Below are 17,268 nucleotides of genomic sequence, written 5' to 3' on the forward strand. Positions count from 1 at the left end.
AACTATTTTATTTTGAAAATGTTTTGGTCATTTAACACTGATTTTCTGCATATGTGTTTACACATAGCTAAACGTTGTTGCGGACCAGGTACACCCCTTCATGGCAACAGCATTCCCTAATGGCAGTGGCCTCTTTCAGCAGTATAATGCACTCTGCCACACTTCAAAAAATTGATCAGGAACATGACGACAAAGAGGTCACGATGTTGACTTGGTATCCAAATTCTCCAGATCTCCATCTAATCGAGCATCTGTGGGATGTGCTAGAAAAACAAGTTGATCCATGGAGGTGTCACACCTCGCAACTAACAGGACTTAGAGTATCTGCTGCAAACGTCTTGATGCCGGATACCAAAGGAAACCTTCAGTGGTGTTGTGCAGTCTATGCCTCGACGAGTCAGCAGTTTTGGCGACGAGGGGGGACCTAGACAGTATTAGGCCAGTGCTTTTACGGTTATGGCTGAATGATGTATTTTCCAATGCCCTGCCCAACCCAATGCATTCCAGCAGAAACCAACATTTTTTACTGTAACTGGGATGTCTTAATTTTGTAATGCTTTCACTTTTCATACCATTATAACTTTGTTTTAGAGTCTGAATGGATAATAAACACCTCTATGTGGCCTTGTGACATGATGGATGTTTTGCACCGTCACAACTTGCTGTGTTTATTGGTAACTGAAGCACTGTCTAAGAATATGTTCAACATGTGCTTTGATGTCCTTCAAAATCTGCCTGGAATCCAGGAGTCTCAAGGTGATTACATTATTAGTATACTTGTACAATGTTTACATAAATTGGTGGACAAGAAGGCAACCTATCATTGCTTATATTTGCCATATTATACTTTTCTCCAACTTCTCCAGTACATGGCCCTATTACGGATCTGAACTGTACGGATCCATAATACAGCACCCAAAGTCTGCTCTAGGCCTATAGTGTGCTTTTAATTTTATACAGAAGGTTTTTTATCTCGGATTCATTCTAAATTCTTTATCATGCTTAAACATCTGCCAGCTTCCAGGATTCAACGAAGAACATTGCAACAGCCCTGGCTAGTAGTTCTGGGATTTTTGCCATTGTCTTCTGTGTGGAACAGATATCCTAATTGATGCTCCAAGTGCATCAGTCATTCATCATGAACATAGTCTCTATAAAGTATCTGTTTGATACGAACTGAAAATAAACATTCTTTAATAAATATGGCTCCTAGTGTCCGCCTAGAAAAAGGTTAATGGATTAGATATTTTTATAAATCTTTACAGCTAGCCTAATTGTTGCCCATTATACCATATAGCGACTCCATGTGCCGTCCTATGATACTCGGTCAGGTGCTGTCAGAGATATTCTCCCCTCGAGCAATAATTATAGAGAAGAATGCTCCATAATATGGCAAATGCGATGGAACATACCACCGTTATTTTCGTCTGTCCGATTAATAGAAAATCTGTCAGAAGAAAAAACTCTGCCTCCATATGCAATTGGAGGTACAGTAGGGCTCAATGCACCTTTTATGGGTGCCCCATTATGGCTTCATACAATACGGAACCTTAATGTGGGTGTGTGTATGGGGCGAAGACTTTCTTTGAGAAGGGGTTTATTGTCCATGTTATAAATGTATTGATCAAGGTTTCTTTTCTTGTTTTGTTGCAGCTGATCTCAATGTTTCTCAGTATGCTGTGCTTTTTAATAAAGTCTTGCGCTCGTGTGTTGAAAATCGTAGTATTGGCATATCTTCATCAATTATAGACTTTATGATTGCTAAGAAAATTGCAATAGATTATTTACAACTCCGGGAATTTCTAACCATCCTAGGACACAGTGGTCTGTGGACTAAAGCAAGGGGGTATTATAAAAGTAAGTATATTCAATTTATCATCTCGTTTATTCATATGGGACAAAATAATAAAAATATATGTATTTACCTAAAGATTTACTGGGAGCAGCAGCGGATTTGAATTGCTTGGATTGATTTTATTGTCACCCATAAAGTTTATTTACATTTTTTTTTATGCAGCTGGAAGCTTCTTTCTAGAGTGAGCGAAGCCTAAGATTGCCATTTCCATGCTTTTCTAATCCCATGCAACCCCTTTAAATCCTGGTAGTAATCGGTGGATTTTTATCCACTGGGAGTAAACCATGAAAGTTCCTATTGAATGACTGCATGAAGAGATCTTGAAAACCATGAAGAATTTGATGCAGAACGTATATTGGAAAATTGTATAACTTTTCATTATACAAAGAGTAACATTTATTTGCTGAATTACCCCTTTAAATATTTGGATGGTTGCAAAGTTAGGAGCATCTTGTATATTGGTGATCAGTTTATCAAGTTTATTCTAAGTTACTACTCATAAATTTACTTACAGAATGCCGAAAGTCTTTCTTTTAGATATTGTACTGATACTGCATTAAATGTTGCACTGGTATTGTATTACATTTTGTTTCTCTTTAGGTGCCACAGCATTGGGATTTTATCCTCTTTTTGAAGGAAAAATGAATCAAAAGATTCTGCACATACCCTCTCTTATGTCCGATGTGGAAATGCTAATGACCATTGAACATTTCATGGTAGCCAATGCTAGCAGCATTCAATCGCAAGGCGGATGCAGCCAAAGTCTTCAAATTGTCCTGAAAAGGTTAGTATAGGAATATTAACTTTTAATAATATTTAGCAGATTACTTCATGAGCACACATGGGCATATCTGCTCGTGGATTTTTGTGTAGCGATCGACCAAAGTAGATACATCAAGCAATCGGGTCGAGTGTTCCATTCTAATTAAATCTATATGAAATATTGCCTTCTGTTGCTCCAGTAGACAACTGATTACTCCAGATCATTTGTTGAGTGCTAGTCATTTTAAAGATGTAATCCTGTATGTAGCACTTTCAAATGCTAGAAGCACAACTTTTTAGCACAAAAAAACTTTGAAAATGAGCTGTAGAAACAAAAAGATAGGCCATTTATCAAGAACTATTGCAAAGTTGCTTCATTTTAGATAGATTAGAGCAGGCATTCTTAACTATTTTTAGTAAAGGTCCATTTACCTGGGTCTGCTGTCAGGTAAAGGTCCGAGCTGAGCACCAACAGTAAGGCTATATTCATATGGGTCGGATTTCCCAGAGGTAATTCTGGCCATGTAGATCTGCAGTGGAAATCCAAGGCTTACCAGCCCCCTGTAGAGGGTGCCACACAATGCTCCATATAGAGCGTCGTCGCCCCCCCCCCCCCCCCCCCCAAACAAACAAAGCAAGCTTGGACTTCTCTAGCCCCACTACCATAACGATCAGCTGCTCTTCAGGCTTCCTCATCCACGTTAGGCCAACAGCCTATGAGACGGCACCCTTGCGTAGGCCTGGCGCGGTACCGTGATATCGAGCTGGTCTGCTCTGGGATCCTATACCAACATCTTATAGGCTGCAGGCCTAACATCACCTGTAGCCTGGTGAATGGTGAAGCAGAGAGCTGATAGCTTCCTGCTCCGCCATTATATTCAATTGTATATGCGTCCTGAGGACGCAGATACAATTGAATGTGGCAGTCATCTGTGGCATCGGTCCAAAAAATCCGGTCTTCTGCCCTGTATGCCCGGTCCTAGCGACACCATTGATCCGGACAACTGGCGACTGCGGTCCGGACAACTGACGACTGCAGTCAGGGTTCGGACCACGTCAGTGAGTTGAGGACCCCTGCATTAAAGCATAAAAAAAAAAAAGTTTGCAAAAGTGAACATAGTTCTAATCTTAAATGGCTGTATCTATTTCCAAAGGTAGAAAACCAGTTGCTTACAAGTTTATTTGGAGACCGCAATAACTGTTGCTCACTGGATCAAATAAGCTATTTGTTTGGATTATTGACGTGTATCTGGTTTCTCATTTAGGGCTCAAACGACATTTGCCAAATCGATCTCAAGAAAGGCAGATGCACATGTCGGCTAGATTTGCATGGTTGCTAACTTGAGTTCAGCACATACTGTATGCCCCAACACAACTAGTAGTAGATGGAGACTTGTTTGGGAGGAAAGTTTTTCCCCTACCCTTTCCAAAGTCAATGATTGCTTTGTATTAGAGCTATTATGCATGGCAAAATGTAGGAATCACACACATACTGTTGATGTCCGTTTTTTTTTGTTCTTAACCCCTTAATTACTATCCTATTTTAGACCTTAATGACCAGGCTATTTTTTACGTTTTTCCAAATTCGCATTCCAGGAGCTATAACTTTTTTATTTTTGCGTCGACATAGCTGTATAAGGTCTTGTTTTTTGCGGGACAAGTTGTATTTTTTAATAGCACCATTTTGAGGTACATATTTATTAACTTTTATTAACTTTTTTTGGGGGGGGGATAGAAAAAAATCAGACATTTCGCCACTCTTTTTTGCGTCCTAAATCTACGCCGTTTACAGTTTTGTATAAATAACACAATAACTTTATTCAGCGGGTTGTTACGATACCAAATTTGTATAGTTTTTGTATGTTTTACTACTTTTACACAGTAAAAACGCTTGTTTTTTCAAAATTATTTGTTTTTGTGTCTCCATATTTGAAGAGCCGTAACATTTTTATTTTTTCGCCGATGCAGTTTTATGAGGGCTTTTTTTTTTGCGGGAAGACTTGTAGTTTTTATTGGTACCATTTTGGAGTACATGCGACTTTCTGATCACTTTTTAATCACATATTTTTTTTTAAGTCCGGATTCACAGAAAACAGCAATTTTTCTGTCGTTCTTTTATTGAATTTTTTACGGCGTTCACTGTGCGGGTTAAGTAATGTAATAGCTTTATAGTCTGGGTCGTTACGGACGCGCCGATACCAAATATGTGTAACTTTTTAACCTTATTTTGGTTTTTTAATAGTAAAGCAGTTTGTAAGGGGAAAAGCTGGGTTTTTCATATTTTTTTTAACTTTTTTTTTAATTAACTTTATTAAACTTTTTTTTTTTACAAGTCCCACTAGGGGACTTCACTATGCGATCCTCCGATCGCTATTATAATACACTGCAATACTTTTGTATTGCAGTGTATTACTGCCTGTCCATTTAAAACGGACAGGCATCTGCTAAGTCATGCCTGCGGCATGATATAGTAGGAATTCGCTACAGGCAGACCTGGGGGCCTTTATTAGGCCCCCGGCTGCCATGGGAGACACTTACACTCGGCGATCTTCTCGCCGGGTGTCGGTGGGAGAGAGAGGGAGCTGCCTCCCTCTCCAAAACCACTCCGATGCGGTGCACGTTATTGAGCACCTCATCTGAGGGGTTAAACGGGTTAGATCGATACTAATATCGATCTCACCCGGCAGAGCAGGGACGCTCCCAGCCCTCAGCTGCCTCTGGCAGCTGAGAGCAGGGAGATTTGACAGCTCCCTGCTCTGTTTACTTATTCGGATGCCGCGACGTAAAAAGTCTATGGCATCGGAATAAGGCCCGTTAGTGACCGACGTAAAGACTATGGGCCGGTCACTAACGGGTTAAAGCACATATAACAAAATAATACATTAGAATACCTATCCTGTAGCATCATGTTGCCATTAACTTCTATTGCAACAAAACAGGATCCAGAGGGAAAACAATCAAATATCTGTTTGAGAAAGACTACATTCACACGAGCATATCAGGTTCACACGTGTGAAAAACGTGCGTGAATCTGGTCCGTTATGCAGGAGAGTGCTTTGGGAGTGGCATGCGTTATTCATTCACTCGCAAAGTACATCTTCTTTGTTTTTTTATTTTTTTATTATTATTTTCAATTGAATTGACGCACCAATATAGGACATGCAGTGAGTTTTACTCTACAGACACACGTTGCGTGAAAACTCCTGCAGGTGTGAATTGCCCCTTTGAAATCAATAAAAAAACTGATGAGTTTTAGGCTCGTCTGAATGAGCCCTTAAATGGGTCTGTACAAGTTACCTTTGTTTTCGGTTTGTACTACACAAACGTGACGTATACCCAGCCTTACTTTTACCAGTGAATGGACTTGCTTTTAACCACCATGACCAAATGGTTCCATTACTTCCATAATTGTCATTTATTTATGATGTGGCTATATTTGTGTTGCTCACTGATGGATAGCATAGCAGTAGAGCACTTTAGAATCATGTGATGGAGATTGCAAGGAAATCCAGTTGGAGGGTAGGCTCATTTTTGCTATTGAAGCACATTTCCATTTCATTATTTTTTTTTAAGTATGTATCAACTACTTGTGTTAGGAGAGGGAACTACTAGCTTTTAGTACTGGTCTATATATTTAAACGGAAAACATAGAAGCGCAGTAATTAGGGTTGCAAAATGGATCGAAACTTTGATACTGTGCACCCTCAAATGGTTCAATACCGTTATTTCATGTATTTCGATACTGAGCTGTGCTGCCGCACAGCTAAGTATAGTAATACATGCATGTAGTTAGAGCAGGTCTGTGTCTGTGTAATTCAGCCATTGCCGTGCTCCTGAGTCCTGACAAGTGTGCGCGCAGTCAGCTTGATGTGATGCGACCAGTGCTGCACTAATGAGTGCCGGCAATGAAGACCGAACATGCCGGGCGCACTACAAAACACCCCCATGTTCTGTCTTCAGTGCCTGCGCCACCGCTCATTAGTGCAGCGTCGGCCGCATCACCTCATGCCGACCGCGCACGCACTTATTGTCAGGAGAGGGGCAATGGCTGTATTACACAGCCACAGCCCCGCTCTAACGGTGGAGATCAGAGAAATCTCTCATCTCCGCCGCTATTCCCCTGCTGCAATCAAAGCTGATCACAGCATTCAAGGGGTAAATGAGAAGAGGGACGCCCTTTGGATCACGGATCGAGGGCCATACCATATATGGGCAGACAGCCCAGGGTCCATTGAAGGACCCCAGGGCTGTCTGATCATATTTCCTGTTAGGGCATATAATTCGGTATGTCCTAACAACTGCCTGTGTACTATCAGTACACAGGCTAATGTACTGGCATATAGATCTATACAGGTATATTAAAGTTTAAAAATAAAGCCGTAAAAAAATAAAGTAATGTTAAACTTAAAAAAAAGAATAATAATTATCTATATATATATATATATATATATATATATATATATATAATTACACATATATATACATCAATAAACATTAAAATAAGTCTTAATGTATAAAATATACACATGCGGCATTATCGCAACCGTAATAACACACTTATAGCGTCATTAATGATGTTTACACTGTTATAAAATAAACACCACGTAGACACCACGGTAGTCTATGCAGGGTCGACGAGATCCATCTTTTTCTTTACCAAGAAGAACCCGACACCGTCCAGGGAAGTAGATTTTCGTATGTAACCCCTCTCCGGATTCTCCTTGATATAGAGAAGAGGGGGTATACGCGTCCACGTGGAGGTGAGTCATCCGGAACCAGTTCAATCGGGCAGTCGTACATTATTTAAATTTTATTAAATAACACTTATTAAAATTATGCATAGGGAATTAGAATCAATAACTGTATATGAGCTACATACAGAACTACTGTAGCAACAAAATCTCATGTACAGAGGGCTATTGCGCCATATCAAGAGTAGCTATAATTATGAAATATCACACGAAAAAATGAGTATAAGGTGCCTGAATAGGGACACTATATAAATCAAAATGATTGCCAAAAAAAGAGAACGTGCATGCAAAGTAAGTCTATAGAGGAGGAGATGAAGCGATACTTAATGAATAATGTTAAATAACATGTTGTAAGCATATGCACTGTCATATCGAGGGAGTGGCCCCTCACATTTAAAAAAGAGAAATAAGTCTCCCAGAAATAGGTGTATAGATAGATGTAGATCAAGTGACTTACCCATACTGATGAGTCCTGTATGCCCAGAAAATGCCCTGACACGAGTTTCACGTGGTTAGCTTTATCAAGGGGTAACCGTATTTACGGATGACTATAAAGGACTACGGATCTGTATTTACAGACTGTATTTACGGATGGATAAAAAATACGGTCGTGTGCATGGGGCCTTAGGGTGCGTTTTTGTTACGTTTACACTGGATAATTATTGTCACGATTTGCCACTTTTTAGACTGATCATAGCCGTCCGTAATGACGGAAACGCCCATAGACTTCTATGGGGAGTCCGTGCCACCCCCATCCGTAAAAATATGGAAAGGTGTCCGTAGCCCATAGAAATGAATGGGTCCGTGATTATGGATGGAAAAATACGGTCGTGTGAATGGGGCTTCAGAGGGAAGGAAAGTGTTGTTTTTTACAGTGATTGGTTTCCAAGGAGAACTTACAAGCGGGAGGGGGAAAGTAAAGTAGGGAGTGATCCATACATTCAGACTGCGGACTAGTTATTGGCTCCATGGGAACTAATCTGTCTTAACAGGAAGTGGGTAGAATATATTTTTATTTTGTCTGCTGTTTTCCGGTGTGGTGTGTTTTTGTGACGAATATAAAATTAGTAAAAAAATAAAAATTTAATTCTCCCGTTTTTGTTCTTTATAGAATGGAAGAGGACAATGCTAAATGTAAAGACAACTACCGTGCTGCAGCAGAAAGATTATCTGAAGCGAGCAGGTTGTCAAACCCCAGACTCTTCATAAAGCACATGACTGTGAATAACACAAATGAGCAAGTATACATTCTAGACCATAACTCTTCTCTTAAATGGCTGAATGAGAATATCAAGTGGGCTGGTAATGTTTGGTATTATCATTAGTGCCCATCTATAGGAATGTCGTACTAAAATATAAATATGTGTGTGTATATATATTTCACAGCGGTTAAATAATCATTGTTGAATAATAAACTAAATAAAACAGAAAACGTAACAAGTTGCTCTGTATACATTTAATTTGATCTATAACTTGGTTTTAGTAGGTTTTTATTTGTCGTGTTTGTGACTGGTTCATGTGTTTATATGAGAGATCTTCGAAAAGAACAAGTATAAATAAATATAAACATTATTTGAAGCATATGTGGTTGTGTTTCATTCTGCTTTCTATAAATGGTATAATCGTTAAAGAATATAAATTGGTAACTTTAACACGTTTTCTGAGGTGAGATATGAACACTTCATGTGTGATGTAACTGCCCCTTCGTTACTTAACCCCTTCAGGACTGCCATACGGCTATATACGTTAGCAGTTAGCACGTGTATAGAAGTCAACAGCCTGGAACGGGTTTAATGAGTGCAATGCTGCTTCAGTGTGAACAGCACTATACTCATGTCGGCTGGGGCTTTGGGAGCCCCGGAATACACCCCCCACTGTAGATGGTGCCACCCACAACCCCCTGTACGCAGCGCAAAACCCTCTGTAGATAGCGCCACCTAAGCTCCCTCCAGCATCGGAATCCCTGGCCAGCGCTCTGGCCGAGGATTCCCCTCCTAGAGGGAGCCCCTGCTGTCTTTCCACCCCCGCAGTAGATAGTGCCACCCCCCTGCAGATAGCAACCCCCCGCTGTACATAGCATCACAATCCCACTGTAACATAGTTACAAAGTTGAAAAGGTTAAAAAGACACAGGTCCAACCTATAATCCTAACATGTTGATCCAGAGAAAGCAAAAGCCCCATGAGGTGGATGCTAATTGCGTCATGGGAAAAACTCCTTCCTGACTCCAAATATGGCAATCGGGATAAAACCCTGGATTAACGTCCCATATCCAGTAATATAGTACTCATAAATTGTATAAAAAAAAAATCACGAAAGGCATCCAGTCCCTCCTTGAACTTGCTCGATGAACCAACCATCACAACATCCTGTGGCAGAGATTTCCATAGTCTCACCACTCTTACAGTAAAGAATCCCTGTCCATGATTACGATGAAACCTTTTTTTCTAGATGGAGAGGATGCCCCCTTCTACAAAGAGTTGCCCATGCGGCGCTCCTCTATCGCCGGCTGACCACTCCCTGGGACCTCAACCCCGTCTATGATGTCATGCAGTCATTACCGTTTGAGCCGCTTTACAAAATATTTATTTGCTCTCCTGCAGGGTGTCTCTTCTTTTGGTGACAATCAACTCCATTCTGTGTATATCAGAACTGACAGTCCCCATTCCAGGTGGTCTTCCGTCCTGTCCCTACCTTTCTTCCTAAGAAAGGTGTCCGGTTTTCATATCAATAGGGACATTGTCCTACTCTTCTTCTGACCCGCCCCCAATAGGGAGCGTTCTCTTCACAACCTTGTGGATGCATTAAAAACATATTTTGTGCAAATTTCCTCTATCGGCCGGGTTTGGCAGCATATAAGGCCACCATACCCCCCGGATCTGGTCTGACATTGTCGAGGCGTATTATGCAAGGGACAGGAGATCTTACATGTAACGGCCCACTCCACCTAACTGCTGGGTACCTCGTGGGCGGTCCAGCATAACGCCTCAGGTGTTTAAGGCCGCTACCTGTTCCTCCCTTTACACCTTCCCAATATTCTACAAGGTGCATACCTTTGCTTCATCTGATGGCTTTCTTAGGCACAGGGTGTTGCAGGCAGCGGTGCACTAGATCACCCTCCAGTTTCCTTTCCCACCCCTAAGGACTGCTTTGGGTCATCCGAAGGTCACCAGTGTCCTCCAAAGAGTATCTCTTTGCAGTGGCTTTCTGGCTAATCAGGGATGGTCCTGAGTGAGAAGCTTCCCCCTCTGACGTCAATATACCCTAACGGAATATGGACAGTTGTTGTCCTGATGTGCTTGGCTGTTTCCGTAACTCCCAATCACTTCTATGAGAGTTACAGAAACAGGTGAACACAGCAAGCTCTCTGCTGTTTCTGTAATTCTCTGCCAACTCTCCATTGATTCTCCGTTTTAATGTGGTGCACGTCCCCTGAGGAGAATGTGTGCCATAATGTCTAACCCTTTAATTTCGTGGTCTCCTTTGGGATGTTGTATTAAAACAATATGGTTTTGGTAAAACTAATGTCTTATCTGATCATTAACTGCAAGAGAAGCTAAAGGGAGTGGGGTAAGGATTGAACAGGGGCTTTGTGTTTTCATGAGAAAAAGCTCCTGTAAGTTAGCTACTTCCTAGACCCAGCTACATGAAAAAAACATGACATTAAAAGCATAACTGGCTGATGTAGTTAAAAACATAAGACAAATTTTCAGTCACGGGGTGGACATACGGCTGGAGCATGGGTTTGTGGTGCAGTGATGGCTCCGCTAGAGATGCCCATGTCCTGCCATGATTCTGCTTCTAAAAGTTCTGCAATATACAAACGAAAGCAGATAAGTATTGCAATTTGATTAAAGTGGGGTGTTTAAGTTATGTTTGTAGTGTGAGTGATGGGTGTTGTAGTGTTAAAAATATATGTCCAATGTATAAGTGAAATATGCACTTTGAGCAGTTTGTGTGTGCTGTGTGTCTAATGTACTTGTGGCATCTGCAGCGTTTGCATACAGTGTAAATACACAGTCGAGTCACATTATTATGACCACCAGGTAATATCCATAGTAACTGCCGTGTGCAGCACGAACAGCAACTAGACGGGCTGGGAGTGACTTAATAAGTTTTTGGTAGGTTGTCTCAGGTAGCTGGAGCCATGCTGACTGCAGTGCATCCCACATTTGCTGGAGGGTGCATGGGGAGGATCCATAGAGCAACAAGACTATCTAGGTGGTCCAACAGATGCTCAATTGGGTTCAAGTCTGGTGAATTAGGGGGCCAGGGAAGTACTTGTAAGGCTGGGTTCACACGACCGCATTAACGTCCGTAATGGACGGACGTATTTCGGCCGGAAGTCCAGGACCGAACTCAGTGCAGGGAGCCGGGCTCCTAGCATCATAGTTATGTACGATGCTAGGAGTCCCTGCCTCTCTGCAGGACAACTGTCCCGTACTGTAATCATGTTTTCAGTACGGGACAGTAGTTCCACGGAGAGGCATGGACTCCTAGCATCGTACATAACTATGATGCTAGGAGCCCGGCTCCCTGCACTGAGTTCGGTCTGGGACTTCCGGCCGAAATACGTCCGTCCATTACGGACGTTAATGTGGTCGTGTGAACCCAGCCTAAGTCTTGGTGGTGCTCTTCCAACCACTGTTGGACATTTCTTGCCGTGTGACATGTCGCATTGTCTTGCTGGAAGAGTCCATCTGCACCAGGGAAGACAAACCGCATTTATGGGTGGACGTGATCTGCAACGATGGATTCCTACCCAAATCGATTCAGAGTGCCTTCCCCATAAATGAATAGGCCCAGAGAATGCCATGAAAAAATTCCCCAGACCATAACGCTGCCGCAACCAGCTTGTGTTCTTCTAGCAGGGTGTTTTTGTTTTCTGATGATTCTTGTCTGATATGCCAACATCTATCCGTTCGATGAAGCAGAAAACGTGATTCATCGGAGAAGGCAACCCTTTGCAAATCATTGGTGGTCCAATTCCGATACTGCTGTGCAAATTATAGGCTTTTTTTTTTTTTTTTTTCAATGCACCTTTGTTAGCATAGGAGCAGTGTTGACGCAATTATGAGCAAAATATATATTGGACTGAAGTTTTAGACGGGTATGTCAACCGATACCCTCCCAGGAAATTTATCCAAATCATAGGTTATATCGGAGAGAAGTAAGAGACACTGCTTTGTATACCCAAAAAATAATTAATTAATTACAATAATATCTTTGGAAAAGGGATTGGATTTGATTTCTGCCAATCATTTACAATGTAGAAGAAAAATGATGGACTGCACTCCTTGCTAAGATGTTCAGGTGCTGTGAGGGTTCGGGTTTGGACAACCCACCATTTGTACGAAAAAATAACCCAAGCACTCCAGTATAGAAATACATTTAGAAAAGGATTCTTTTTAGAAATTTCCAAAGATTTTCATTTTCAAGATATGTGTTATGTTGGTCAAAATTATACAATTGTAACAGGCAATTTTTTTTCGACCTATCCCAGGCCTTTGTCAAAATCGCTTAACTGAGTAGAAGGGGTATCGTGTTTAGGAAATTCGGCATCTGCCAGACGCTCTTCATAGAGTGTGAGTATGCAGAGCGTCTGGCAGATGCCGAATTTCCTAAACACGATACCCCTTCTGCTCAGTTAAGCGATTGTGACAAAGGCCTGGGATAGGCCGAAAAGTCAGAAAAAATCGCCTCTTACAATTGTATCATTTTGACCAAGATAACACATCTTGAAAATTAAAATCTTCGGAAATTTCTAGAAAGAATCCCTTTCTAAATTTATTTCTATACTTGAGTGCTTGGGTTATTTAATCATTTACAATGTGACAATGACTCTGGTTCAGCCAATAGCATACAATGAGAATATTTCATATTGTGCCAATCACAGACAAACAATACATTTTAAAAGTAAAATTATAATTCTGAATAACATCGTTACGCAAGACTAACGCCTGCAATTTGAACAAAACATTGTATTCTTGCTTAAAAAATGGTTACCTCTTGCCCTGTTCCTTCTCATGAAACTCTACATCATCTCTGCACCTGCTACAAACAGTATCCATATTCTTTAGGCCAGAATACATTCTTATCTTCTGGCCTGTTCTTTCTCATGAAAGAGCTTTTCATAGAGTTACAAAAACAAGGTCATAACATAACGTTTCCTGAAACAGAGACTCAGGAGACAGAAAGCTTAAACAATCCTAGCATAATTATATTTCCTCTTAAAGGAACAAGTGACTTCTCAACCATAAAATGGTGACTTTAGGATACAAGATAGAGACTCCATGCAAGATGGAGTCACATAGCCATAATCTCAAAACAGGAATCAATAAACATTTTAATCGCTTTCACAAATCGTGATCATCCGTCTGCTTCGGAGCCCCATATGCAGTAGGGTTCACGGAACTATTTTAGACATACGTCTGGTAGCCCTCTGGTTGATTTTCACGGTGAGCTGCTCCACTGTAGCGTGTCGTTCGGCCCTCGCACACATTCGTAGCAGACGTTCACCTCTCACGTCAATGGCGCATGGTGCTCCGCAGTTTCCACATCGGTTCCTCCTAATAGGTCCATTGGTCCATTCACAATACACTTTAACCACAGCAGCACGCAAACAGTTTACAAACTGCGCTGTTTGCGAAATACCGCCACCCTTGGACCGAAAGCCAGTAACCATCCCTTTTTGCAGCAGCTCTGATAAATCGCCCCTTTTACCCATGGCAACAACGAGTGATGTGCTCAGACAGCCTATCGCACACCTTATATACCCACCACGCCAGTCAACGACACATCACTTCCTTTATGGGCTACGCGCCGCCGACGACTAAAGTAGGTGGTGGTCATAATAATGTGACTCGACTGTGTAATATGTGTGCAATGTAACAGTTTTAGCTGTGGCATGCGTCCAGTGTTTTCGTGGCCTGTGTGCAGAATATGTCCTGTGGGGCTATAGCTTTGTGTACCATATTTGACATTAAATAGTGAGGGGCCCCAAACACTTTTTGCACAGGGACCCTTTTCTGTCTGCTGCATATAACTGAATTTTGGTCAGTGCCTTTACAAATTGTTGCCAATTGTTTTTACATTTTGTTCTTGATATTATCATCAATGTAATAGACAGTGGCTCAATATAAAATCAGACCATACTTGTGTTTAATCTGGCAGGCAGCAGTTACAGATGCTTGACTTTCAGTAAAGCAGACATGTTTCATTTTACCAATAGCAGGGATAGTCCAGATCCTGCACCTGTCCACACATGAGTTCACATACATCAGGGATCCTGGCAGGCGTATACTCACATCACTGAACATGATGTTGACCTCCAGATATTTACTCTTCATAGAAAGCTATGTTTCTTTTTCCTATCGATCTTGTCAGAACTCACAGCCCATGTCATATTTTTTATATTTTTTTTAACCTCTGCTGAATTCAGAATGAAGGTATAAGATGGTATTAAAACGTACCTTCATGTGGTCAAAATAGCAACCCAAGTAATCCATCAGAAATCTAAAAAGAAAACCCGGGCTCTACATAACCACTTAAAGAGGCTCTGTCACCACATTATAAGTGGCCTATCTCCTATATAAGGAGATGGGTGCTATAATGTAGGTGACAGTAGTGCTTTTTATTTAATAAAACTATCTGTTTTCACCACTTTATTAGCGATTTTAGATTTATGCTAATGAGTTTCTTAATGCCCAAGTGGGCGTATTTTTACTTTAAACCAAGTGGGCGTTGTACAGGGGAGTGTATGGGCGTTGTACAGGGGAGTGTATGACGCTGACCAATCAGCGTCATGCACTCCTCTCCATTCATTTAGTCAGCGCATAGGGATCCTTTTAGATCGCTATGTGCTGTCTTATACTAACACATTAAGGGTATGTGCACACAATATCGACAATTACGTCTGAAATTACGGAGCTTTTTTCAGGAGAAAACCGCTCCTGCATTTCAGACTTAATTGCCCGTACTCGCGTTTTGTGAGGCGTCAATTACGGCCGTAATTTGAAGCTGTTCTTCATTGACAGCGACGCGTAAAATTACAGGTAGTCGGCACAGTACGCCGGCAAACACATTGAAATGAATGGGCAGATGTTTGCCGACGTATTGGAGCCGTGTTTTCAGACGTAATTCGAGGCGTAAAACGCCTCGTTTACGCCTGAAAATAGGTCGTGTAAACCCAGCCTAACAATACTGAAGTGTTTAGATAGTGAATAGACATTCCACGGGATGTCTATTCACAATCTCTGCACTTTGTTACTGTTGCTGTGGTACTTACAGCAGAGCAAAGCGTAATCCCACGAGACTACGCTGTAAATGACAGGTTACAGCGAGATTACGCTTTGCTCTGCTGTAACTACCACAGAAACAGTAACGAAGTGCACAGATTGTGAATAGACATCCCGTGGAATGTCTATTCACTGTCTAAACACTTCAGTATTGTTAATGTGTTCGTATAAGAAAGTACAAAGCGATCTAAAAGGATCCCTATGCGCTGCCTAAATGAATGGAGAGGAGTGCATGACGCTGATTGGTCACTGATTGGTCAGCGTCATACACTCCCCTGTACAACGCCCACTTGGTCTAAAGTAAAAATATGCCCACTTGGGCATTAAGCAACTCATTAGCATAAATCTAAAATCGCTAATAAAGTGGTGAAAACAGATCGATTTTTTTAAAATAAAAAGCACTGCTGTCACCTACATAATAGCGCCGATCTCCTTATGTAGGAGATAGGGCACTTATAATGTGATGACAGAGTCTCTTTAATGATATTCACTCCCTAGATGTTTGTTTACTGGAAAAGAGGCAAAAAAAAAAATCCGTACTACAGCTTGTTTGCATCCCATTCCTTGATGTCATATTAGGCACATTTTTTAACATGAAACCTAGACCATACCACAAATATAACCCCATTTTCCACAATACTTGTAGTAAAGGAAAGCTTTGTTCTCTATTTTTTTAAGCAAAATAAAAAATCATGAAAAATGACAGTGTGAAAACGGCCTTGCTGTAATAAGATTGCAACACACAATTCTATAAAAGTTTTTCCACAATAAGAAGATCCGGAAAAAAATGTGGTGACATTATTTTTTCAATACTGTACATATCAAAAACCCAGTGTACACCCAATGTACTAAACCTGTAAATTGCTATAAATAAATCTGTTATAACCTGCATGCAAAATAAAAAAACACAATCAGGTACATATTTATAGAAGGGTAAGTATAATCAATACTAACCATTCCATAGTGTCACACTAGCTCCAACAAAGTGCCATGCATATCCTATAAGCTACATGTTCAGAGAACTGTGCTTGCTCCTTCTCTCTATGCATCATTCATAAGGCCTCATGCACACAAACGTATTTTTTTCCTCCCGTAAATACTGGCGTAAATACGGGTCCTTGGTCACACGTATTCGACCTGTATTGCACCAGTATTTACGGACCCGTGCCCGTAAATATGGGTCCGGTGTCACCAGTATTCCACCCATATTTACGGGCACGTTTTCGCTGCAAAATTTCACTGCACTAATCAGCAGCCCTTCTCTCTATCAGTGCAGGATAGAGCGAAGGGACAGCCCTTTCCGCAGTAAAAGAAATTCATACTTACCCGGCCGTTGTCTTGGTGATGCGTCCCTCTTTCGACATCCAGCCCGACCTCCCTGGATGACGCGGCAGTCCATGAGACCGCAAGAGGACAGCACAAACAGGCTCTAACCAGAGTAGAAGGAGAAGTGGGAGGCCCCGCTGCACAACTGAGCAACAAGACAAGTACATTAGAGTCTCTAGTTTGAGAAAGAGACGCCTCACAGGTCCTCAACTAGCAGCTTCATTAAATAGTACCCGCAAAATGCCAGTGTCAATGTCTACAGTGAAGAGGCGACTCCG

The 17,268-nt window shown here is 41.3% G+C and overlaps 1 protein-coding gene across 2 annotated transcripts in view; it reads left to right on the forward strand.

Moving 5' to 3' along the window:
* Positions 1 to 8,811, forward strand: part of TOPAZ1 (testis and ovary specific TOPAZ 1) — a 170,277-nt gene extending 161,466 nt beyond the window's left edge. For both annotated transcript variants that reach the window (XM_075827151.1, XM_075827152.1), the window contains 4 exons: positions 592 to 756; positions 1,654 to 1,857; positions 2,456 to 2,639; positions 8,480 to 8,811. In XM_075827151.1, coding sequence (XP_075683266.1) covers positions 592 to 756; positions 1,654 to 1,857; positions 2,456 to 2,639; positions 8,480 to 8,693 — 767 coding nt within the window. In that variant the 3' untranslated portion in view covers positions 8,694 to 8,811. The remainder of the gene's footprint in view (positions 1 to 591; positions 757 to 1,653; positions 1,858 to 2,455; positions 2,640 to 8,479) is intronic.
* The last annotated feature ends 8,457 nt before the right edge of the window (positions 8,812 to 17,268 follow it).

This window comes from Rhinoderma darwinii, chromosome 5 (genome assembly GCF_050947455.1).
Source record: "Rhinoderma darwinii isolate aRhiDar2 chromosome 5, aRhiDar2.hap1, whole genome shotgun sequence".
Taxonomy (NCBI): domain Eukaryota; kingdom Metazoa; phylum Chordata; class Amphibia; order Anura; family Rhinodermatidae; genus Rhinoderma; species Rhinoderma darwinii.